This window comes from Manis pentadactyla, chromosome 9, assembly GCF_030020395.1.
Source record: "Manis pentadactyla isolate mManPen7 chromosome 9, mManPen7.hap1, whole genome shotgun sequence".
In the NCBI taxonomy this organism is placed as follows: domain Eukaryota; kingdom Metazoa; phylum Chordata; class Mammalia; order Pholidota; family Manidae; genus Manis; species Manis pentadactyla.
The window spans coordinates 13,108,209-13,134,024 of NC_080027.1; the positions used below are offsets into that span (position 1 = coordinate 13,108,209).

Below are 25,816 nucleotides of genomic sequence, written 5' to 3' on the forward strand. Positions count from 1 at the left end.
TTCAACTCAGAGCTTACTTTTATTTCTGCAAAAGTTGTTTCTATGTCTGATTAACACAGCAAATCACAAAGCCTTCTTGCCTCTTCTGAGCATACTGCATCCGTAGCCAGTTCACTCTGGACTCCGCATGTCCATGAAAAAACGAGCTTTCTTCCAAAGAAGCTTCACCCAGAGTCAGGGTCCAGCTGGGCCCCTCCCCACAGCCACCTCCCCAGCTGGCTGCCTCCTCTTTATCCTCCAACAGTTGGATCTTGTCAGAGGGCTACTCCTGGGCTCTCAGCCGTGGGCAAGGATGTAAAGTACAGACGCCTCAGATCCTGACCACCTGGGCGGAAACACACGGACGCTGCCTCTCCTCCCGCGCGGGGGTCTGCTGCCTCCTGAAGTAGAGTCGGCCAAAGGTGCCCCCCACCTGCCCTTTGGTGAGGCGCCCGGGATTGACACAGACACAGCCAAGGATGTCCTGGGGAAGGAGATGAGACTGTGGGTTTGGAAGGGGACCGGTGGGAAAAAAGTTGGAAGCATCTAACAGTGAGACCCCAAGAGGGTTTTATAAAATGGGAATGAAGGCAGCAAAACTTATCTTAAGTCAAATATGTTAACCTATTGGAAAACCGGGAATTCCTTTTGAGTCTCTGAAACAGAATGAAGAAGGTGACTTGGCAGCGTGATTATCTCCTCCCGAACTTGGAGACACACCCGACCTGGTTATTTTCTAACATGAAAGAAAATTTACCTCCTGAGGTTGAACTGGCTGTCTGGCAAGAGGGGGGCAGGCTGGGTGGACTCCCTGTGAGGGCTCCAGTCCCCAGGTGGGTAGAGATGAGGACGGCCAAGCACCTCCTCCAGGTTGGGCTGGCCTGGAGGTCATATCAGAATTTGGCAGAGGGGTGGAGGGTGACAACACAGTCAGAGGAGTGTTTGAAACAACCCCCACATCACCCTGACACGGCCCCGCATGAGAACCATGGTTTGAGGGCCTCCTGCTTGAATCTGGGGCTCCCAGGCTAGGTTTTCTGAGCATCTTGCTCTGGGTGGGGGGAGAGGAGAGCACAGGAATGCCCTTTACTCAGGCGTTTTACTAACAGGTTTGTTTTCTAGTTGTACCAGCCCCCAGAGAAGCGAGGCCACCATTCCATCTGCAGACCCAGGAAGGCTAAGTGCTGGTCGGCTAGAAGGGAAACTCATAGACTGGCTCTGAAGTTTCTGGGAAAAGCAGAGTTTAAACCTACCTTCACAAAGTATCTCAGCTCTGATGGGACAATGAGGATATCTGGGGTGACAGGCAGCTGCGCATAGGCACAGAAATTCTCATAGTCAATGGCCATGTCCTCCTGGGGAGGGTAGAGCGGGTAGTAGCTACAGGGATGGAAGAGAAACCGTTAGCAGCAGCGGATTCGGGGATCCCCTCCTCAGAGGGATTCCCCGCCACTGCTTTCTGAGCATTCACAGACCGTCTTTTCCTTTCCTGTCTGAGGGAGAGAACTGCACGCCTGTCAGGCCCGGTGGCCGCCCCTGGCAGTGGCCTGCGCGGCTCTCACAGTCAGATCTGTCAGAGTAACACGGCCCCAAAGTGCTGTCTTCGTGGTCAGCTTTCCAGAAAGCGGGCTCACCTCCTCTGGGTCAGGATGTGCTTGAGTATTCGGCTGAATCTGTCTGAAGTGCCGGAAGAACTGGGAAAGGAAGAGAAGCAAGAAACGGAACACAGGACCTTGTTTTCTGCTCCTGTTTCTCTCTGGAGGACTCAAGGGTGTAGTAAACTGGAGAGAAGCTATGTGGCCGAGGTGTAGTGACCACAGGGTACCTCCAGGGAAGCTCACGGACCCACGTGCAAATAGCCTGGTCTGTTCCCACGTGAGAAGGGGAGCAGCTGGATGCTGGGTTGAGAAGGCATCCCTCACGATCAAGACAGAGGCAGGCCATTAGCCAGCGTTGTATTGTGCAAGACATGCAGCCTGCACTAGCGCGAGGCAGGCGTGGAGCCAGGCAACCCTTGCACCTCAAACCTCAGCCAAGGAGCACACACCCATCTCTCTTAACACATGGACTGCTCCACACTCCTTCCTGTCACTGGTGATGGAAGAATGAAACTGCCAAACCTGAGCTCAGCAGATCTGGCAGGGTCTGCTCCCCTGCAGAACTGTGCAGTCTGGTGAGGGAAGCACCCTGCAGTGTGAGCTCACAGTTCGCCTTCCACACACAGGCACACCCGCTCTTGTGCAGGTCACAGACATGGAGGTGAAGAAAAGCAGATAAACTTCTATGACTATAAGTGCAGAGACAGATGGATGTGGTTCCTTAGGGTCTCAAACGCTGTTGAGACAAGAGATAATAGAAACAAATGCCTGCAACTGTGACGCCTGGGTACAGAGATACTTGAAAGGCTGAAGGGTTTGGCATGAAATGCTTCTCTAAGGACCACTGGTCAAGACTCTGTCAAGCAGCCCCTTGATTTTCTTGGCTGAGGAAAGGACCAGAATCTAGAAAGAAGCATGTGTTCTGCCTGGTGGACACCAATATGCTTCTTACCAACTGATCTCCTCGGCCCCCATGTGGAACAGCAGATCTGTGGATGTCAAGCCAAAGGTCACCCCATTTATGGAGATGCTGCAGGGCTCGGACACCAAGTGCACTCGCTAGGAAGAATTGAAACAAATATTTGCACACCAGAGCTAGAAACTTCTTCCCCATGAAGGTGGGGGGTCACCAAGGGCTGGGGAGACCACTCAAAGGGGGGCCAAACCAATGTGCAGCAAGTTACCAGCACACATGCCTGTTAAGGAGCCTGAGAGTGAGGCCCTCCCTCGCATGCCCTGAAAAGGCACCTGTACCCTCCACCCGGTGGACAGAGCCAGGGCAGTGGGGCAACGTTGGATTCTGGTTGCCCACAGGTCAGGGAGAGGACATTATACCGTTTTGTCCTCGTGAGGCAGATCAGAGTAGCTGAAAGGCGGCTGTGGGTACACGGCCTCGTGGTGCACGTCTCTCAGTGACGGGACAAAGACGAGGCAGGAGCCAGAGCTGCTCGGTCAGAAGTCACCAGAAGGGAGAGAAAAATGGGAGCAGCTGAGTTAGGACAGCCAGGGAGATATAAAACATCAGTGCTTAATACAAGGCCCTACTTCAGGGAATACCAGAGCAGATCTCTTCTACGGAGGGGTGCTTCTCCCAAGGACACTGAGCCAGAGTGTTCACATTTACATGCATCCCCCACGGGGAGGCCCAGGTGGCCCAGGACACACCTGCTTTGGGCTCTCATGATGGTCTCCTGGGAAGGGTGGGACTACTGTGATAGGAAAAGGGGAGAAGAAACTGAGATATAGCAGATCTAGAGGGAATCAGAGCCTCAGAAGCAGAGCTGAAACCAAAGCCTCCTGCGCAGCTATGCCCTCTGGCGCAGGGGAGCAATGCCCTCGGGGTATCTCTTGGCAGATGGTCTTGCAAAAATGAGAGGAATATTTAACAGCAACAGCAAGAGCATAGATCGCAGAGATTTCCTTTGATGGAGGTAGAAGGAGAATGTCTAGGGTTATAAATTATAAGTGAAGAAAAAACCCTTAACTCTAGGGGCCAACTGCTCATGTTCTCAGCCACACAAGAGAAAAAGGAACAAAAATACTGTTTCCTTGGCTCGCTCAGCTGTGCTCGGCAGAGGGGCCTATTATAAACCAAACAGGCATGACCTGCTACTCTGGGGGCACGCTGAACACCCACCCAGAGCTCTCGCGGCTGGCCCTCTCATACAGATAAAGGTGGTGATGATTGTTGTCACACTTGTCACTTGTTTGTCACACATGCTCCAAGTGTGAAGCTAGATTTCCGCAACAGAAAATCAGAACCTTGAGACCAGAGATAGTTTGCAAATTAGTTGTAGTCCCTTTGACATTGAAAAGTTCCCTTTAATTATCCAGGCCTACCACCCTGGGTGCTGGAGCCTGGCAAACATGCCAGGGGGAACCTGAATGGGAGGAGCTGTGCTCCAGACGCCCAGGGCTCCCAGTCTGTGATGGACACCACGGGTGGAGGTGCAGTGGGCCACCGTGAAGAGGGGCCTGCTGTCTCAGTGGAGGCGCTGGAAGGGCAAGAGCTGCAGAGGAAACAGCCCTCCTGTTCATGGTGACAGGCTGGCTGTAGGGGGAGGGACCCAAAAGAAAATTCCAACTATGCTGAGCATTGCACAACCTCATACATCATGGTGGGAGGGTCCCTGCAGCCACTCTGTGAAACAAGACAGGAGCCCGTGGGCTGCGCTCAGCCACATGGGAGGAAGAGGTGCTTCCCCACTGGCTCTGGCTCTCACTGATAAGTCAGCTTAATGCGCTGCATTTCTGACCTCTCAGGAATAAAAATAAATTCCCCAAAAGCAGACCCTTTATATACTGCTTTGGGAAGGGCAGGGTGGCTCCCCTTCCCCCCAGGCACACGCTGGCTGCTGATGAAAGTGCCTGGTGGTGCTGGGTACGTGCCCCCGGAGTAACAATGCCGGTTTGTTCTTTGTTTGTCCCACTGCTGTCAATGCCACATGGGGTTAGGAGCCAAAACCAGAACCCAAACTTAAATTGAAAGCACCCGGCCAATGCCGGGACACTGCGAGCGTCCCTGCCCACCCCGAGGAGGCCTGACACAGAATGAACACCAGCCTTGCTCCCAATTTCTAGACTTTAGCGCTCGGTGCTCTCTGGGTCTGGTGAACATGAGTCACACACACCTGGGGGGCCAGAGCACAGGCACTTGTTGCCTTCACTACAGGAAGGGGCAGAGCCAGCCACAGGCTCTCACTGGCATGACTCAAGTGCCCCAGCTTGTGTGAGTTGGGCTTGTCTTCCCCAGTCCATGAGGCCACCATACTGGCCCACGCTGTGTTACAAGAAGCTGTGTTACCATTGATCGACCCTGGGATCAGTTCTCATGGCCAACAGGTGGAAGACGATACATCTTGTTTTAAAAACCACCTTTGTTACAGACTTGCTTTTAAAGGCTTAGTCTCAAGAATGTTTGTTTTTTTATGAGCTCAGCTACAGGCAAGCAAATCCCCAGAGAAGATCCGTCACCTATACCAATTTCTTTCAAACTCTGGCACTGGAGGAAAAGAGACAGGAAATGAGGATGTCAGCTTCCTGAGTAACTTGTTACTCGTAGTTTTAAGTTCTTCCTGGAATAGTGCCTTCCCCTCAAATTAGAACTGCTCAGCCCTCTCATTACCGCTGTGACCTCTCATAGTTCCTGCCCCTCCCTGGGTCTGTGGTAAGGCTTCAGGAGCCGCACCCTCCCTGAGTGTCCACTGTGGCCGCTGCGGCCGTCAGCGGGGCCCCGAAACGGGGGGAAGCTCTGACCCAGGGAAGGGCCCGGGCTCAGCCCAACACACTCACTCACACAACGAGACGCTTGGGGTCTCCTGGGATTGTGCTGTGGGTCATCAGACACTTCTCAGAATCAGCTGGGAAGATTCCCACGGAATGAGTTTGCACAAAAGGGAGAAAGGAAGAAAGCGAAGGAGAAAGGGAAGAGCGGATGTCCACGTGGCCTCTCCTTTCAAGTATGTTTATCTTTGTGTTTTACAGAGATGTCCTTAACTCGGCGTCTATGCACTTGAAGTTCAAGAGTTGCATCAGATCTAGGAAATATCAGTACTTTGAAGCACTTTCAGTTTCTTAATGGGAAGCCCTAGAGAAACCTAAGAAGCTTAAGGCTCTGTCTACCGCTGAATTCTGACCTTCGCGTCCCTTCGATAATTGTCCGTAGGCATTGCTTGAAAATATCTTCAAATGGACTTGTCAGTAGACAGTTCTGCAAGAAAAGGAAGGAGACAGAGGGCAGGCATTGAGGTTGATTCATTTGTTTAAGGTTTTATAGGTACCCTAGGTGCCCACAGTTCAGCTAGAAGCCGAAGGAGGTGCAAAGATTAAAAAGATGTGATCTCTGCCCTCAAGGAGCTGAGCCTGTTTGGGGACAGGAAAGGAGATGGAAAAGGATAATCCTCTTGAATGTAAACTGGGAGAAAGACTGAAAGGATGGGCCTTTTAAAAAAATTTTTATTTTGGTATCATTAATCTACAATTACATGAGGAACATTATGTTTACTAGACTCCCCCCTTCACCAAGTCCCCCCCCCACTAGTCACTGTCCATCTGCGTAGTAAGATGCTGTAGAATCACTACTTGTCTTCTCTGTGTTGCACAGCCCTCCCTGTGCCCCCCTCACATTATACATGCTAATCGTAAGGCCCCCTTTCTCACCCCATCCTCCCCAGTCCCTTTCCCTTTGGTAACTGTTAGTCCATTCTTGGGTTCTGTGATTCTGCTGCTGTTTTGTTCCTTCAGTTTTTCCTTTGTTCTTATACCCCACAGATGAGTGAAATCATTTGGTACTGGAAGGGCCTTTTGACATCTTTTCTGTGGAAGGTAAAATGTCCTGACAAAAAAAGGGTAGAGGCCCAGCCCTTGGCCATGGAGGTATCCTGGGAAGGGTCATTTGTATTTTATGCATCAAAGACAGCAGGACACAGCTCACTGGTAGTAGCCAGGTAAGTTCCCATCATAAGCGCAGCTCCGCGACCTCCGGACACCTGCATCTGTGCCAGTGCTCTCGTGCCTCAGCATCCATTGCCACTAAGGGGCACCAAGACACATAGATCTGTATTTCCCTAGCCCAGCTCCCAAATGTCCTGTATTCTGGTGAAATGCAGCCCTCAAGTTCATTATCTTTATAAAAAATGCCCTGCTACAATGCTTTTCCATTAGCCACAGGGATTAAGTTAGGTTTGCTACAGATGCAGGATAAACCCCAAGAGAACAAAACAGAGAGGACTCAATTGAATGCAAACACCTGGTACTCCCCACCTGGCCCAGTCACTCACCTCAACCTGTTCATGCTTAGCATCCAGAAAAGGTCCAAACTGCAAATAAGCCCGAGGGGAGAAGCAAGTCAGAACCACGTGTGTCCACGAGCACCTTTACATAACTTCTCTGGGCAGCCCTCTGGCCAGGCTAAACCAGTCCCTGCAAGGCCGCCTGTGCAGGCCGGGACGGTCAGCAGATACCACAGGCAGCCAGTGTCCCAGGCAGCAGGCTGCGAGCCCCAGATGGAGGAGGCCGCCAGGGCCCCACACCCAGTCATATTGCCTCCTACAACCCTGAGCTTTTTTATGACTTTCCAAACCTCGCAAGGGAAATCTACCACCATGCAGCAGTACTTTGACCTTTAAAAAGAGATTGGTTCAGAAGCTGAGGAGTAACAAGACAGAGGTAATAGTTTAAAATCAGTGAAGGGTGGCAAAAAACATTGGCTATCATGTTAGGTGAAGGCCATGTACACCTCTCCAAAGATACTAAGAACTCACATATTTTTATCTGAGATCGTCAGAATTGAGACTTTTTCTGGAATGTTTTCTATGGATGACGCCTCAGTTTTCCCAAGGGTGCCTCCCCATGCTAAGCCGTTCCAAGAGGGGTTCCTACCAAGATGCACACGTCCGGCCGGTCACGGTTAATGACAGCAATCAGGTCGAGCAGGGGGTCATACATGATGCTGTCAGACGTGGTGTACGGCCCACAGGCCATCAGGACCATGTTTTGCTCAAAATCTAAGACAGAAAGGATCAGAAGGTATTGATCAGAAGATACTGGGATGGTGGGAGAAAAGACAATTAGGGAAAAATACCACAGGATTCAATGAACTGAGAGTCTCCTTATGTGTACAACTCTGGGAGTCCAAGATGAATGAGACCTCACCCCATCCTCAAAGAATACTCCATCAGCTGGTAGACATGGGTACGAAGCAGGTAACTAGACGTGACAGGCACTTTGCTAGCCATGCACGTAAGTGACAGAAGGAAAGCAAGGTCAGGAGAGAACTGATCAAAGTGAGATTTGCTTATATCCTGGTTTTTTTTTTCATTGTGCTAAAATACATATAAAATGTACCATCAAAACCGTTTTAAGTATGTATTTCAGGGATATTAGAGTCCAAAATGTTGTGCAACCATCACCACCATCCAACTCCAGAACACTCTGATCTTATAAAACCCAAACCATCCCCATTAAACCCTCTATCCCCACCCCGCGGCTCCCGGCCTCTGGTGCCCACCGCCCTACTGTCTAGCTCTACAGTTCTTTCTGCTCTGTCTCAGGTAAGTAGAATCCTGCAGCGTTTGTCTTTTGTGACTGGCTTATTTCCCTTTGCTTATGCTTGTAAACAGTTTCCCAGGAGCAAGGGCAAGGCCGGGTCCTGGAGAGCATTGCGGTTCGGGTACCCTCGCCGTGAGGGAGTATCTGGAGGCCCAGGGCGGCTGGAAGGTGTGGTCTGCTGAGCAGAAAGACAGGCTGGGCACGGGGCGCTGTGTCCGGCCTCCCGTCATGCACTGTCTTCCTCTTCATGGCGTCTGCTTGCCTCTTGGAAGACCAGCCCCCATGAATCTGAGCCCAGGTGGGCTGTACTTTGGGGGCAGTCCTCCCCAGCCGAGGGGCAGGCCCATGGCCCACATTAAGCCATTCATGCTCTCCTGGGTTCTGGAATCTCGTGGTGAACTATCCAAGAACAGAAGAAAGGCTAGCCTGACCTCCAGCAGAGTGAACCGGATGGAACAGCCAGGGAATTCCTGCTGCCTGGACACCTAGAGTTCTGAGGTCCTTGGCTGGTTCTAAGTCTGGATTTCTAGCTACTTACCCAGGCTGTGAGCTACCTGGGTTTCCCCTAACAATTTTTTTTTCCCCTGAAGTTAGTCTTAACTGGTTTCTGTGGCTTACGACAACAAAATCCAAAAATCCCTGAACTCTTAATGTGCAGTTGTGTTAGTTTTCCATGGCTACTGTATAAATTACCACCAACTTAATGGCTTAAAACAACACACATTTGCTATTACAGGTCTGGAGGTCCGCAGTCCTAAAGTCAAGGTGTGGGCAGGGCTGCATTCCTCCTCGGGGCTCTGGGACGGAATCTGTTTCCTTACCTTTTCCAGCTTCTAGAGGCTGCCTGCACTCCTGGGTTCACGGTCCCTCCTCCGTCTCCAGAGCCAGCAGCCTAACGTTCCTATCTTCTCTCTGGCCCCAATCCTTCTGCCCTCCCTCCAACAAGGACTCCTGTGACTACACTGGGCCCACCTGGGCAACCCAGCCTATCCTTCACCTCAAGAGCCATTACTTAAGCACACCTACAGAGTCCCTTATGCCATTTAAAGTAATGTATTCACAGGTTCCAGGGATTAGGGAGGCTATTATTTGAGATGGAGAATTCAAGGAGAAGAGTAAGTTTTGTGCAGTGCTGGGGCAGAGAACAAAGTTAACTTTGGTTCTGAAGAGCCTACAGGAGACATAAGCCTGGGAGAAAGCAGCGAGTGCTGGGAAGGCAAGGCCCATGTCATTCTGTCTCTGTAAGTGCCTAGTCCAATACTTGGCTCACAAAATGTTTGCTGACCACCTATTCAACTGCTTCCAGATGCTTGCCTGGCACAGAGCTCATGCTCCAGGCATTTTAACCATGTCAATTTCTTTTCATTACTTGAAGCCAATGTAAGGCCACCACACTCTTCTTGTTCCCATAAACACATTGCTTTCTGACAGAATGTGCAATGTCATAAACTCCTAAATTTAATTCCTGGTTCTAGGTCGTCTCCAGGAATGAACTCCCACAGTTAATGTGTATGGCAACAAGATGCTAGTGTCAGCCACCTCATTGTGAATCTTAACAGTCTTCTGCTTTGCTTACAAAAATGCGTTGAGTATTGTGAATCAAATTTTGTTAAAATTTCCTTTTGCCTTTTCCCATCTAGATTACTTACCAAATAACTCTAGGCTTTGTTAGAAATTCATCTTATGTTTTTAATATACTTTTTATTTTGGAATGACATTACAATCATAGAAAAGTTGCAAAAGACAGTACAGAGTTTCCGTGTGTATAACCCTTCACCCGGCACCCCCTAATGCTGACATCTTACCTGACTATGGTACATCTGTCACAACTAGGGAATTAATGTCGGTATGTTGTTGTTAACTCCTGACTTTATTTGGAAGTCACTAGTTTTTCCACTAATGTCCCTTTTCTCTTCCAGGATCCAATCCAGGATACCAGGGTGCACTTTAAAAAGTTCTGTTTTAAACAGTTCCTATTTCTCCTTTCATAAGGCACCCTTCAGATACTTGCTAATCTTTAAACGATATGCCTCATGTGGTCAGAACCCAGGTGATAACACAATAAAGCTCACCAGGCTCAGACCCTGGCCATCCACAAAGAGGCTGTGACTCAACCAGCCACCCTTAGCACCCCGTCACAGTGTCCCCAAATAGCTCTGGAAGCTTCCCTGGGGCCTGAGGAACTGCATTTCTGGAGCCTTGTCCACCATTGTTGGCAAAATAATGTTTGAACCCAAACCCACCTGCATCGTCGTCAGTGGGCTGATGAAATGGAAGTGGCACACCCTTAAAAAAAGGAGAAAAGCTGAACTGAGGTCTCGCCTGGCACTGCCTTAGTAAGGAAGGGGTGGGCAATGACGGGCGGGCTGCAGGGGCACAGGGAGCATGGGGGTGGGTGAAGAGCAGGAAGAAAGTGCCCTCAGTGTCGCTCTTTGGAGCTAAAAGCCCACAGAGCTGATGCCAGCTGCTGTTTTTCTGTACTGCTCAGAGAGGCAAAGAAACCCAGCGACTGGGAGGTCACAACTAAACTCATAAAATGCCAGCAGGAAGCGGGAGCCACACAGGCACTGGGCGCATCAGCATCCTTCTAAGGCAAGGATGGGAGAGCAGGGTGTCTGCCACCTCCCTTGTATGACATGACAATCTGCAGAGGGTGACTGCCTGGGCAGGGATAAGTAAGCTGTAGGCCAAGTCTGGCTACTGCCTGGGTTTGTAGACCAAGTCTTCCTGGCACGTAACCACACTCATTTCTTTATGGGCTGTCCATGGTGGCTTTGGGCTACAGTGGCAGAGCTGAGTTACTAGGAGAGACCCTGTGGCCTGCAAAGCCTAAAATAATTTACTTTTCAGAAAAAGTTTGCTAACTCCTGGCTTAGAGGGAGGTCCCTACTCTATAGGCAGAGAATTGAGAAGCAAATAAACAGACTCTTGAAAAGGACGGGTCTCCAGGACAGACAGAAGTGCACATACTGAGCCTGCAGCAAAGCCGCAGGGTGGGTGGGGACCAGTGTGGTACCTCATAGACTTTGGTGGCCACAAGTTTTTTACCAGTAGTGTTGATTCCTTCCATAATTACAACCTGAAAGACAAAAAGTAAAACAGGATTGCAAAACAGGGGAGCTAAAGAAGAGGACGGGAATAAATTATTTTTATATAGTCCCATCCAGCTACTATAATTTTTTAATTGTAAACTTGGGATATTTTTCTAGAAACAAATTAAGGCAATTGCATTACTAACAATAATTATGCTCTACACAGATGATCTCATTTTTACAATAGTCTTATGAAGTAAGAATTATTATTCCTGTCTTACAGATGAGAACATTCTGGCTTACAGAGGTCAAAGAAGGTGGCCATAACCACACACCTCGTGGGGGGGAGATGGGATTCGAACCCGGCAGCAGCTCCAGAGTTGAGGTCCGAGCACATAGGGGAAAATCAGCATCCCTGTGCCGGCACCCGCTCTCGGGCCTGCGCTCCAGCCACACAGGTCAAAGGTGAGAAGCAGCTGGCCAGTGGCGACAATCTGATTCCTGGAGCTACAGCCCCCCCCCATGCTACAGATGAACAGCACTCCCGCCCCCGCCTCACCTGTCCAGGAAACAGAGAATATTCTTTGAGCTCTGATAGATCCACTGGAATCTGGGCGCCTGAGGAATGTTCCCGGTCACCCTCAAGAATCACCGACTTGTTGTTCAGCTTCCCATTACTGTCACAGCCAATCTGGCCCAGCAGAGTGACAGGCTCCTACCGAAGAGGTAACAGCACAATGACAGTCTTTGGAACAGGAGCTCATAATCTGAGGCCAACAGGGTGAACCGCAATAGCAAACCAAATCTACATTTTTTTGGCAGGGCATCATTTTGATAAGTATCATCACTGACTCTCAGGGTGGAAGAACTCTCACATGGCATTCAGTCTGCCCACTCACCCAGCCCCTGTAAGTGGCCGCCCAAGCTTGGGCAGCTCAGGTCAGGCTCCTTGTACCCCCAAGGCTGCCCACAGCACAGCACCTCTGGATAGTTTAAACTGTTAACAACAGCTCACATTTATCAAGCTTACGGAATACTAGGCACTGTCCTAAAGGCTCACATGTATTAACTCATTTTAATAATAATCGTGAGGTGGATACTATTATTGTACCCAATTTACAGATGAAAAACTAACAGCATAGAGGTTAGATCATTTAGCCAAGGTCAAACGGTGGGTGAAGTCTGGGTCTGAAGCCTGGAGGCTGGGCTCCAGAGCCATGTCCTGAACCACACACCATACTGCCTCTCAACAGGAAGTTCTTTAAATTGAGCTGAAATTTCTCTCCCCGTGGCTTCCTCTGTCCTGTTCCCACTCCTGGAGGAAAACTGAGGAAGTCTGATCTTTTCCCACAAGATTATGCGTCCCTGCCTCCCCTCCTCTACTTCCCCCCAAACTTCCTTATATGACATAGTTTTGCATATCTCCCCCAACAGGTCATTCCTCTCTGAATGCAAATATATGACAGAAGTACTTTAAAGAATCTTCTACATTTCCTCTTACACTAAAAAATGTTCTAGCGAGAAAACATTGGCACATATGCCAGATTAAACCATAATGTAAAGAGACTATTGGCAGCAGCCGGTCCACAGTGACAGAGGCTAAACCAGGGGAGCCTGAGTCACTATTTCTGGAAATCCTGTCCTTCCTGTTGTCCTCACATCCTGATACCTGAATGCTTCCGTTGGTGGGAAATCACCAGGGGGCTACCTGCCTCATCACTAAGAGGGTAAAGGTTTTTAATCTTTGCTGATGTGCAAGACCCTAATCCAGGTGCAAAGAAAATGACCATCTCTGGCGACAAAACGAGACAGCACTTAAAAGGCTTTCTTCAGAAGGACCCATTTTACCAATTCAACCAAGATAGGTATTCTAACTAGAAAGCAGACAAGAAGTGAAAAAAGAAGCAAGAAGGCTGCCTTTCCACCATCGATTTAAAATAAAGTATCATTTAGGAAGAACTGTTAGAACAATTCTTACTTGTGCCGGGGCTAGAACAGGAGTAAAAGCCTCAATCTTGTAATGTTCCTTGAGTTCACTGCCAAGTTCTTCTATCTTACAGGTCAGAACTGAAGTCCCAGAGGGAAAAAAATGTCGTGTTTAAGACATTTCACTCACCAAACAGAGAAAATACAGCACATTGCAAAATATTAAAGTCAGTCATTTATAGAAGCAGGAATTGTGTTGGGGACATCCTTCTAAAAAGCCCTAGCCAATTTTCTGCTATGTGGCTGCTGGATCTGGCCTTCCGTTTGGCCACAGGCGATCACGTGGCACAGTCCCACGGTTGGCATGGATCCCCACAGCCCAGCCTGCCTTTCACTCAGGCTGTCACTGAGGTTTCGGGGGAAGCCCAACTTGGGGAGTCTTCCATTCCTCACAAGGAAGAAGCCATAATGTCTTTGACTTTAAGTGGTTGCTGCTTATGAGGAATGGTTATGTGATTTTTCTTCAGCACTTTTCTTCGGGAAACTGATGTGACTTGGAAGGTTACTGAGTGTCACCTCATGTCCCTTCACTAACAGGGGCATCCAGAGGACATCTCTAAACTTACACTTTCAAAAGCAACCTTGGAACTTGTCCCACCAGCCTAGCTGAAGCTTTATTCCTCACTCTACACCCTTCCAAGTGGTTTCATATTCTCTAGAATTTCAAAGGGAAAAACAATCACCTTCTCGAATGTCTGGAAGCTTCTGAAACATTGATTTGTATCTCCCGGTGAGGGGCTCTGGACCCCCCAAGACCTTCAGGCTGATGTTCCCAGCTCCTCCTCTCCCGGACCAGGACACTCCCTGTGCTGAACCAAAGGAGGTAACCACTTCTCCTCGGTTATTTCTCGAGTTGTATTTCTGAGAGGGAGTAGCACTGATTGGAAGCAACAGAGATAACATTAGTGTGTTCATATCTAAAGGGGAAGAGGAATAAAAGGAGGTTACCTTTTGGAAATGGGGACTGGAGAAACATCAAGTTGGTTTCACATTTTATAAATCTCATCAGCTTAACAGGGTTGGACACACCAGGACCTTTAAGGAATTTCAGGAGTGAGGGGTTGAGGAATGCTAAACGTGTTTAGAGAAGTTTTAAAAGGTCTTCTCTTGGCTTAATACTAAATAATGCAAAACACAACCCAAACCTGAATGGAAGATAAAGCAAGTTTCAAGTACCATTTTCTTTTCTTTTGTATGAATTTTTATCACTTATTTCATCATCAGAGCCTGGAATTGTGGTTAAGCTAAAAGTTGCTATGGAGGTATAGTACCTCAAAATATAGTTCAAGGTAGAAACCAACAATAAAAAGAAGTGAAATGAAATTAAGCAGCTTTTCCCAGTATCTGTGGGGGTGGAGACATAATGAATTCCATCAGGTGGGGGGCAAACGTTCTCATTCTCCAAGGCTCAACTGATAGGTTCTCAGATTCCCACTGGCTGACTAGAAAATGACACCTCCAAGAACACACACACACGTCACTGATCTGCTCAGATGACAGTGAGGTCTTCTGATCCTATGGTTGGGAACATAACTTACACAGAGTTACGTTCATTTAGTGCAGGAAACGCTGCAGGAACCAGTTTTATGTGGGCACCACTGCAGCTGGTGCCATCATTCCTTCTTCCCAGAGAGGCAACAGAAAAGGGGTTCAACTAATTATCCCCATCTCCAGTGCTGCCTCTACCTGAATAATTTAGAAGTTACTTTCATAAATTACAAAACCAGTTTCTGATGCCAGCTTTATTAGCATACAGTGGGAAATGACTAGGCAGCACACGGCTGACCTCTCGGAGCTTCCCTTCCAGCCTGCCCTTTAATGCAATGAGGTGCTCACACGAGGGCAACTGTGAACATACCTAGAGGCTTCAAAGGGTGGCTTGTTTAGAGACTCTCACTGCTGTGGCAGTGCTGGCACACCCACAACCACCACCGCTATACACCAAGTTTCAAAAACACCCTTGTAAGTCCAGAAGGCTTGTTTCCAAAGACAATTTGAAAACTCCCCAAAGCAGTAGTGAACCACACTTCAGTCAACTGTCCTTCAGCATACGGCGTCCACGCAAACTGAACAACTGCTACCACCTCCTTCTTTGGTGCCAGAGCTAGAAAGTCTTAAGCTCTGCTTAGTCTGGAAGTAATGACCCAGGTGACAGGCTGCGGACCCTGGCAGTGAGCACCCCCTATGGCTTGGCTTCCTGTTCCTTGGCCTCATCCTGATGAGGCAGCACCTGGCAACCTGTCTGCTACGCAGCAGAGCCCTCACCTGTGCAGTTATCTGGCCAGACACATCACTTATGGAATTCACAAAACCACACGTGATCCCTGCATTTATATGCAGCGGTGGCAGCATGGATAAAATACCAGTTAAGTTTGTGTAGATTCACAGTGACAACTGAATGGTTAGAAACTAGCTGTAACCTGAGTGAGGAACAACAAACAGGTTACACAACATTATGAACAGAGATATGTGCTTTTCTTTTTAAAGAACAAATATTTCAGATTTAAAAAGAATGAAAGAAAAGAAAAAAACCCAACAACACAAAACAGAAGCAGGTGGAAACCCAGTTGCCTCTACTGGCAAGACGCATAAGACTCGCAGACCTCTGAATAATAGACAGGTTGTTCTCAGTAGGCGCTATCAGTTCCTGATCTAGGAAACGAACCCCAGAAAAGTGGGAGGAAAGCAAGGTTCCTTAATTACTGTAAGAAACAGTGATTTTCCACAAGGGAAGGGAAAGTCGGGAAGGCAGAGTGCACAGGCTTCCCAGCCCCAGCCCCACCTCCCAGGTCACTCTGTAGTCGGCCTCCACCAGAAGGCCAGCGAGAGGGGAGGGCAGGCCTGCCGCTCGGCAGCTGAACGAGCTCTGCTCCTACCTTGGAGAGAAACTTGACGGCGAGAGGAGCTGATGGGGGCTCCGGGAGGACACACTCCTTTTTGTTCGGGGCGTTTCTGGGGTGGAGATGGCTCGCTTCTGAGAACCCTAGAAACACAATGGAAAACAACATCCCTGTCACTGTAGATGTAAAGTTGATAATTAAGTGTATGGTCCACATGAAGAAAAGGCGGTGCCAAAGGGAGGCACAAAGAGGTTCGAGTTGGTTCTCTTCCTGCAGCCCCAGCTTCCAAGCGTAATGGCACACAGAAACGCTTTGAAACCAAACCCAGCATGCACTGGAATACTGTCCTCATTTTAAAGGCAGTTATGAAGCACGCCAACACTTCCCAAGGACTGCCAGGCAGGCAATCTGTCCTGGTAAATCGTTCACGTGTTCACCTTTTTCCACCCACTTCTCTGTGCTTTAGAACAGGGCTGCGTTTTGTACCACACACGGTTTTGACCTGCATGGACATATTTTCCTGAGAAGGCATGGGGCCACATTACTACTTCTGGCAAAGTCTGCCGCACATTTTCAAAATTAGAGAACGGAATGACTGCAGATAACATGGCTGAGCTCATACTTGGAGAGTATTTAGCAAATACCTCACTGATTCCTGTTTTCTGGCTTTTACTCCTCAACAAGAATCTAGAGATATGCCCAGAATGGAGGATGAAACCCACAGTTCAGAGATCTATTGCTCCCCAAAGTCTAGAATACCAACTGACGGTAGCAGAGTGAAGCCAAAACCCTGCCGGGACTGCAACCAGGAGGCCAGCGAGTCTGCAGAGGGTTCCCTGCCCTTGGGCTCCTCCTGGTGGCGTAGTTTGGTTATGACCCCAAAGCTGCCTGGCAGGGATGACTGCAAAGCGAAAGCCAGAGAATGGATTCAAAACCAACGTTAAGTTAGTGGGCATGGCAATGAGATTGTAAAAAGGCCCTTATGCTACCATCCTTATACAATAACCATTTTTTAATACTCCTTTCTAGCATTTTAGTATTTTTCCAATTAAATAAAGACCAATTCTAACTTACAACCATAAACCTTCACTTAATTATAGATGCTGATTTTTTTCTCTATGAGCATTTTCCCATATAGTCACAATCTTATCCTTCTTAGTAGCTGTGTTGATTTAATTGTTATATAATAATTTACATTACTTCTCTATTGCTGGATGAATGGGTTTCTTGTAATTTTTGGTGATTATAAATGATGCTGAGACACCCATCTTCAGGCACATCGCTTTTCCCATACTTTGGATTATTACCTTAGGAGGGGTATTTACTGGGGAGAGTTCCTGGGCCACAGAATGGAAAACACTTTATGGTTTTGGCATATTTTTCTCAAACTATTTTCCTGAAAGGCTCTTCTAACATACAGGGTTATAGAACTCCAGGGCCAATACTGTGCGGGAGTATTTCAAGAAAAAGATAGCCTGTCTCTCAGGCCACGGCAAGAGGATGGTGGTCTGGGAACCGATGAGTGTCGTGGCTCTCATCCTCAGCCTTCGCGGTGAAACCTGCCTGTGTCAACAAGCCAACTCCAGTTATGCTTCTCAGAGACCCGCTCATTCTAACCAAGCTCGAGGGATTCACTATTAACAGTACATGCCAGTGTGTATATTTGTAATGAGAAATACAGTCACTGAAAGTCCCATAGTCTCCTATCCTGCGGTGAGCACATTCTCACATCACCCAAGTTATAGCCAAGGACGCCAGTTTATTAATTTACTAGAAATATAATTCCACTGGCATGGGAACGTCAAATCCTCAGGCTAACACATTCTCTCCCTGTCTGGCGGGACACATGGAAAACCAAATTATAACCAGATTTATGGTGAGCATGGAGGCAAAAAACATAGCTGTCAGTTGCACAAGACAAATATTTAATGGTGATAAGCTGAGGTCACTGACATAGTTAACTCTGCAACAGAGGCCCACCTGCCCTCAAGACCTGACAAGTGTCAGGCAACCCCACCGTGGCACTGTTTGTGTAGGAAACGACAACGTTTGCCCTATGACCCTGCTGTCAGGGTTGCACAGCTTCCCCAGGATGGGTACTGTTCAAAGCACTTCACATACCTCTGGTCCAGACCGATACTGCACCTCTTCTGGGCTTCAGACACATAATTTCAAATCGTTTGTATATCTTGATCCAACTCAATTACCTCTGACTGCCTGGTCACAAACTTTGATTTGTAATTGAGCCTCCTAAGTACTTTTGTAGCAGGAACGGGGTTTCCTCAATGTGGTACTTCAGTCATTGGAAGGGTATACACTGTGGTATTAAGTCAATTTGCATCTGACTTATACATCAGTCTACTGAGAACTGGATTACCATGAGTCAGTCCCTGAGAATATGATCAACTCTGGATATACAGACAAATCAGATCAATTCCAGAGCTATGAAACTGTCAATCATTTCTACATGATGGGAGTCCCACCAGGTACTGCAATTCTGTTTGATCCTACCTACAGAGCCACCCAACCACCCTTATTCAAGTTTGTCCTTTAATAACTACTAATGTGCCAGGCACTGGGAAAAGAGCAGCAGATACAGCAATGTCTGTGTCACCAAGGGGCTTTCATTCTACCAGAGGCAGACAGACTAGAACCAAGAGGTAAGTGTATGTGTCTCGTGGTATTGTGCCCCGTGGAGAGAAATCAATCGAGAGAAGGAAGTCACAGATGGAAAGAGGAGGGGTTGCTACCTTAGACAGGTTTGTCCCATCTGACTAGGGACATATGAGGGGGACACATGTATAGCATGTTTGAAGAGCAGCAAGGAGAATGGAAAGAAGACAGAGGGAGCAGGGGCCACTCAGATAGAACTTCAGATCTGTCCAGATTTGGGCTGCTATGGGGGAAGATGAAAAGTTGGGAGCAAGGAAAACCTGGCCTTCCTTTCCCTGGAGAGGAGCACCCTGGTTGCTGTGTGAAGGACTGGTGAGAGGGGCCAACGTAAAAAGAAGCCAGCACAGGAGGCTGGCCCACTCACTCAGAAGGAAATGTGGTGCTTGGGACCTTGTGGCGGCAGTGGAAGAGTTCAAAGAAGGGTCCAGATTCTTGACAGAGGACCACTGGGACCAGTGGATAAGTTGGAAGTGGGGTGTGTGAAGAAAAGAAAACTTGAGGAGGTCTCCGCGGTTCCCAGCCTGAGCAGGTGGAAAGACGGAGCTGCCTTTTACTAAGATGTGGACTCCAGGAGACTATCATCTTTGGGGGGAAAATCAGGCATTGATTTTATAATCTCTCCAGCTTCAATCAGCTAAGGAAAATCTCACCGTCTCCTTTGATATCATACATGCCTGGTTCTGTGTTAGCAACGTCATCAGTCACATTTCTAGCTTTCTTGCTCTCCACAGGTATGCCTAACCTACTTACCTTCCTTCTTATAATGCAGTTTACCTTGAAAAATTGAGGCTTACCCCTTATTTATGGATTCCTACAAATTTATTTTGTACAAACAGCAACTGCTGTTACTGAATACATTGCTTTGGGCCTGAAATTTACACACTCACTTTACTGTCAAGCCCTCTGAGATGGGGGATACAACCCTGGTTATCAGCTGCTTGAGGGCAAATCCATCGTGTCTGCAGTTTGCCCAGTGGCTAGGACAATGCCTGGCACACACAGCTGCTCAGTAGATGAGCCAATGAACCCTGATTTTATCCATAAGGGAACTGCAGCTCACAGACAGAAAACAACTCACCCCAAGGTCACTGAGGTTTCTGACTCAAGCTTTGAGGGCAGTGCTTTTCCACAACCCCACCCTGCCTCTCACACTGGGACGCCTCACCAGACCTGGCAACTTCAGTTACGTTATCTCCACTTGATATGACACTATGCAACCAGGAAAAGAGTAATTATGGAGAAATTGTATTTCTAAAAAAGTTTATGATATGCTAACTGATAAAAGCAGGGTAACTGTATGTTCACAAGGACTGCCATTATGTACAGAACATCTATGCATGGGATTGTACAGAAAGGGGAAATACAGTAGGAATGACGTGAGTGGTTCATTTTCTCCCTCAGTAATGTTTCAGACTAAAGAAAAACATGCTGCTTGTAGAATGTAATTTCCAAACCCTGTACACTCACCTTGGAGGGTGTGGTATAAGAGTTCAGGAGAGTCTCTTCTTCTTCCTCTACTTCAATTCTAAAAACACTGGTTAAGAAAAACAACAAACTTCCACCCAAAATCTAAGGCAAGAGTTAATTAAATAAGAAGTCTGAATATCAAGACCTTGTTATTATTTGCTGTTAATTACGTATGCAACTGTAGACTAATTATAACATATAATATGTGACTTGATACAAAGACCTCCACAGAAAAGGATACAGTTCTTGTATGGAAATGATGTCTCTCGTTCCCGCATGCGCACTGTCCTTGGAGGCACTGTGCCGGGCTTTGGACAATCTCTTGCTCAGAAACTGAGGAATAAAAGATAACAAATATATTCCATAGTTAAGTAACAGAGGCGGTGTTCTCCACAGCCAAGAGGTACTAACAGGCATTTGAAATATAACCAAAGATATAAAATTCCTCAAAGTAAGAATTAAGAAGTTGCCGGATAGACTACAAATTAAGATTTATCCTGCAGCTGTTTCTCGACAACACATACCAATTCTAATAACACCAATGATATGTTGAAGCCCTGCCCCGCTATGCACAATTTTAGGTGATTTCTATCCATTCCCACTTAATTCTTACAATAACCATCAAAAGTATGACTGTTAGAACCACTGACAGACGAGGAAACAGGCTCAGGCATTAAGTAGTTTGCCCAAGCTCACACTGGGATTGGCATCCAGGTCTGATTCCAAAGCCCACACTCTCAATATATCACAGCACTTCCCTTACAGAGCAGAAATGGAGAATTGCATTAGTAGTTTCCTTACGCTCTGTTCTTACCTCATGCTCAAAAGAATTCAGGGTATCTAAGGTAAGGCCATCTTTGCGTGTGCTGGTGCAGAAGGCGATAAGCTCGCCTACCATCCCCTCCTCGTTCTGTCCGTACAGAATGCACAGCTCCACCACTGCAGGGAGGAAGATCGGATAAGTAAGAACTTAGTTCTTGAGAACTGCAAGTAACCCTTTACTTATTCAGTTGATCATCTGCTCAGTACCTGCCAGTGCCAGGCACATTTTAGGCATGAGAATACAGCAGTGCACAACCTACGCAAGAATTCTTGTCTTCATGAAGCTTGCTATTGGAGAGAGACAGAAAACAAACAAACAAGCAAAACACGGACCTGTAGTTTGTCTGGTGGTTAAAGGTGCTCCACAGAAAAATAAAACCAGGAAAGGGATCAGGAACATTGAAGGCAGGGTTTGGCAATTTTAAATACAATGATTAGGGAAGGCTTCTTTGAGGTGACATTTGAGCGAAGCCCTGAAGGAAGTAAAGAAGTGAGTCACACAGTGTTTAGGGAAAAAGCTTTCAGGCAAAGATCCACAGGGAGAAGCAAGGTCAGCAAGGCCACTGTGGCTGGAGTGCGGTGACAAAGGGACAGAAGGTGGGTCCAAAGGCTAAAGTGGACAGCTGGCCACTGTAATTACCCTGGTTAGTACTCTGAGCAAGTTGGAAAATCACTAGAGGGTTTGAATAGTAACATGACCTGACTTCCACTGACAGGATCCCTCTGGCTGCTGTGTTTAAGCACAGACTGAAGGGGACAAGGGCAGACAATCATGGCAAAATCCAGGTGAGAGGAGATGATGGCTTGGATCAAGGTGGTAGCAGTCAAGACTGGGGAGCAGTGGTTAGACTGTAGCTAGGAAACATCCTTAAGGGGGATTTGCAGACTGGCTGTGAGGTGTGAAGAAAGGAAGGCGTCAAGAATGGTGCTGTTTTTTCAGCGTGAGCCCCTGAACTGTGGGGAAGACAGCAGCAGGAAGGACTGTGAGGAGAGGGGGGAGATACCGGAGCTCAGTGTTTAGACATGGAGTTCAAGATGCCAACTAGCTGTCCACCTGGAGATGTCAAGTAGGCAGCTGGACAGACAAGGTCTGGCCTACGATGTAAATTTGCGAATCACTGGCACTATATGGGATGTAAAGCCATGAAACCAGGTGAGATGGCCCAGAAAGTAAGTATATTTGGGGCTCAGGGTGAAGAGGAATCTGCCAAGCTTGAGATGTGGGGACAAGCAAGGTAGGAGAACTAGGGAGTGTCCGAGAGGCTCAGAGAAGAGTGTTTCACAGAAGACATGATGAATGGCATCAAATACTGCTGATAGTTTAAGACGCAGACTGAGAATCCACCACTGACTTTAGCAAGGTGAAGATCACTGGTGACTCTGGAGCAGTTTCAGTGAAGCGGTGGGGATGAAAAAGCCTCCTGAAATGGTTCTAAGGAGGGAAAACCGGAAGACAGCAAGTATAGACAACCCTTTTGAGGAGGTCTGCTGTGATTGGGAAGGAGAGAATGGAGCGGGGAATGGGGTCAACAGAGTATTTCAGAGGCGGGAATAAGAATCACATCTCTCAGCCTTTAGAAAAAATGTCTTATAGTAAGAAAAATACAAAATACTAACAGGTGAGAATTACTAGAATGATGTCCTTAAGAAGAGAAGGAATGGGATTTAGGACTCAAGTAGAGGGTTTGGCTTTGTTGGGATACACAGAATGTATTCGTCTTAATAAGAAGGAAGGGGAGGTAGGTGGGAAGAAGTAATGGTGGTAGCTTTCAAAGGTTTCTAATTGCTTCTATTTTCCTGGCAAAACAGGAAATAAGTTCACTGGCTGAGTGTGAGAGTGGGACAGAAGGATATTAAAGGAGGAGGTGGGGAACAGTCATCCTGAAGAATTGGAGCAAATAGATGAGGGAAATAATAGTATGACTGTCAGGCAGTATTAAAGTCCCACTGAGCTTAGTGCTTACGAATTCAAAGTCTAGAATTCCAAAGCTAATGAAGTTCTTTGTGAGGTGGAAGCAACAGGCATCTTGGACTGTTCCCTTTACAAGCCTTTACGTTCATTTCTCATTTGGATTTCAAGCTAATGAAATAAATCGCTACAAGTGGGTTCCTCATGTAAGACTCCTTTTAGGAGAATGCACTGGGCATAAGAATGTGGGAATTTTCTGGTGTCTCATGATAAATTAGCGTGTTTGAGTTCTGGTTTTGTGTTTATATGTTAAAAAATTCCAAGTGTCGATGAACATTTAAGGCAGGTGCACATTCATCTAGATTCTAAAACTCTACACCTCCAGAGACTTTGCAGCAAAAAACTTACACACGGCCCCAGAGCATCATTTGGTCAAAATGATGTGACTGACAAAATGATGAAGCACTGGACTGGGAGAAAGGAACCCTGGAGTCCCAGGCCAGCTCAAGCACATTCTCCTTGTCTGTTTCTCCAACTGTAAACAGCCGGCAAACTCCTTAAAGTTCCTTCCAAAGCTAAAATTCAATTTTAGGAACCCACCTCAAGTGGACTCAAATTTGCACAGACCACCAACAGCTTTGATCAGAAATGATGAACCAACCTTAAGTTTAAAGTGTAGTCTGAAAGGGGAGGAGCCAGGAATAAAAAGCTACGCTAGAAAAACCCCACATCTCCTGCTTTGTTATGAAGGCTTAAACAATTCCCAAGCTTTGAGAGGCCACAGGGCCACGTGAACCTAGCACGTCCCAATTCCACCTTTCTGAAACTGCGCTGATTTAAAATCGTGCTTCACATTCTTATTTACTTTGGGGTTGGGATCCAAGCAGTACCCTGGGAGCATTTCAAAGTCCCGACACCCCAAATCTCAGAACTCGGTTTAATTCATCGCACAACTACCGAGAAGTCCGGTCTCGGGGAGGTGAAACTTGGAAGCGCTCCCCTTTGGGTCTTGGCGGCTGGGAACACGGAGCGAGGTTGGGGACCTCGGCTGGGTCCCAGGAGCGGGCAAGGGACTCACGTTTCTCAATCAGAGCCTCCTCGCAGTCCAGTCCGAAGATCTGCAACTCCTCCACCAGGAGCTGGGCGGACACGGTCATGGTGACCGAGAAGGAGCCCGGGCCAGGTCCGACCTGAGGCCGAAGAACCCGCGGATGCGCGGAACGATGAACAGGACGCTGTCCCTCCGGTCCTTTCACTCTCTCGAAGACCGAGATGTAAGGGGATCAAATGGCCCAAGGCTTCAGGCGGTCGGCAGGCCTCAGCCTTTTGTCGCAGAGAAACACTTTCCTTTTTTTTAATGTGGAGAAGCCCCGAGCCGCCCAACAGAAAGGCGCAGATATCTAGGGAAGTTGCTTTCCCAGTGAAAACGTTCTGCTTCCTAAAACTTACCCCTGCGAACCTCAAAGACCGGCACAGAGCCGCGGCGCAAAACCCGCCAAAAGGTTTGTGGGGCGCGCGCATGCGCGAGACCCAGGTTCCACCCCACTCCTTCCCCTCTGCTTCCTTCTCGTCCCCGACCCCGCGCGCGCGCACACGCGCGTCAGAGGGCGCCTGCGCACAAACCCCCGGGCGCCTGTCAGCTCCGGCACCTGGCGGTCAGCCCGCTCTGCGGCGACTGCGCAGTTGTGCCTCTGGAGGCGCGGATGCCTGCGCGACCTGGTCCCCAGGAGCGGCTCTGCTTCTCTGTGCCAGCCCCAGATTCCTATTCCTTGCACCACCTGCTAGGCAAAGCTCCGTGACGTACGTTCCCTTTTGTCCCGTGACTTGGTGCACAGGCGCTGTTCTGTACATCCCCTCAAACTGAGGTAGGGCAGGGACATGGGACAAGCATCATGATTAATTTTTCCTGCTTGTGATGAAAAATGCTGAGATATAAATAGTATAGTAAGAATAATAGGGGCTCCAATTTAAGGCTAAGATTCCATTTTAGAAACCAGAGAGTTAGGAGTGCTGTCTTCTTCCTTCCTTCCTCCCTCCCTTCCTTCCTCCCTTCCTCCCTCTCCTCGTCTCAGAGAAGTAGGGACAGGCTACTGAGATCTCTGATTTGCTCTTGCAAATCCCCCCATAGTCTGGGTGACCAGGACACGACTGCAGCTGTAGGATGGCAGCCTGCCCGAAAGATCTCCTTTCTTTGCTTTGGGAAGTTCTCAGAACATGATCTCACTCCATCCAGTGCTCTGCACTCCTCCCAAATCCTGGGGTGCTAGGGGCTTCGTTGCATCATCCAGATTCAGGCGGATACTGGATGTCAGGTGACCCTGGCTTTAAGAGTCGGTGAGGGATGTTCCCTACACAGAGCAGGAGTTGAGCGAGCTTCCCTTTCCCCCTCTGCTCTTCCTTGCGCTCTATTGCCTGCACGGCTGCCACTATTCACTACTAGTCTGGCTTTAATGAGTTCCTTCTTTACCTGCTCTCGTCAGACTTGTTCTTGAATTCCTTCTTGATCAGAGTCAGGAACCCACTCTTGGGCTGAGGTCTCACCTATTGCGCAGGGAGCTTTCCCTGGATTGTATTGCCCGACAACAAAATGTCCCCCTCTGTGCCCAAAGGAGAGGAAGGGCGTGTTGTCCCTTTTCTGTCCCTCTCACCGCTCTGCACTCTGTGCCCTCGTTCTTTTTGAAGGGGTGGTGGCGTCATTAGGGAATCTGATTGCCACAGTCATCACCTTAGTCTCAGCCACAGTGAGAGTTCTGTTTTCTGAATATGGGGCATTTTTGTGGAAATAGGATAGAAATATGATAAATGACCTTGTTTTGGACCTGTTAGGTTTGGGTGCTTTGAGATTTCCAGGTAGAGGTTCCCAGTGGGTGACTGGAAGCTTGGGAGTGAAGGTGGGTCCCTAAGGGGGAGGGAGTTTAGAGGTAAAATGAGAACAGGGCATTTCCCCTGAATATCTCATTA

The 25,816-nt window shown here is 48.1% G+C and overlaps 1 protein-coding gene across 3 annotated transcripts; it reads right to left on the reverse strand.

Annotated features, from left to right (window-relative positions):
* Positions 1-24,385, reverse strand: POLA2 (DNA polymerase alpha 2, accessory subunit). Of its 3 annotated transcripts, none has more exons than XM_036928164.2 (18): positions 23,934-24,381; positions 20,939-21,063; positions 20,366-20,457; positions 20,125-20,182; positions 16,021-16,127; positions 13,828-14,021; positions 13,137-13,225; positions 11,718-11,873; positions 11,143-11,205; positions 10,370-10,412; positions 7,458-7,582; positions 6,857-6,895; positions 5,714-5,787; positions 2,913-3,021; positions 2,530-2,636; positions 1,614-1,673; positions 1,233-1,359; positions 1-463 (listed from the first exon to the last, which is right to left on the reverse strand). In XM_036928164.2, exons 1-18 carry the CDS (start codon positions 24,010-24,012, stop codon positions 311-313), a joined length of 1,800 nt encoding a protein of 599 aa, XP_036784059.2. In that variant the 5' UTR covers positions 24,013-24,381; the 3' UTR covers positions 1-310. The 3 variants fall into 3 exon arrangements, with proteins under 3 accessions (XP_036784059.2, XP_057362891.1, XP_036784065.2); XM_036928170.2 differs by lacking the exon at positions 1-463 and adding an exon at positions 493-635 and having other exon boundaries at positions 23,934-24,385; XM_057506908.1 differs by lacking the exon at positions 6,857-6,895 and having other exon boundaries at positions 23,934-24,382.
* Positions 24,386-25,816: the final 1,431 nt, after the last annotated feature.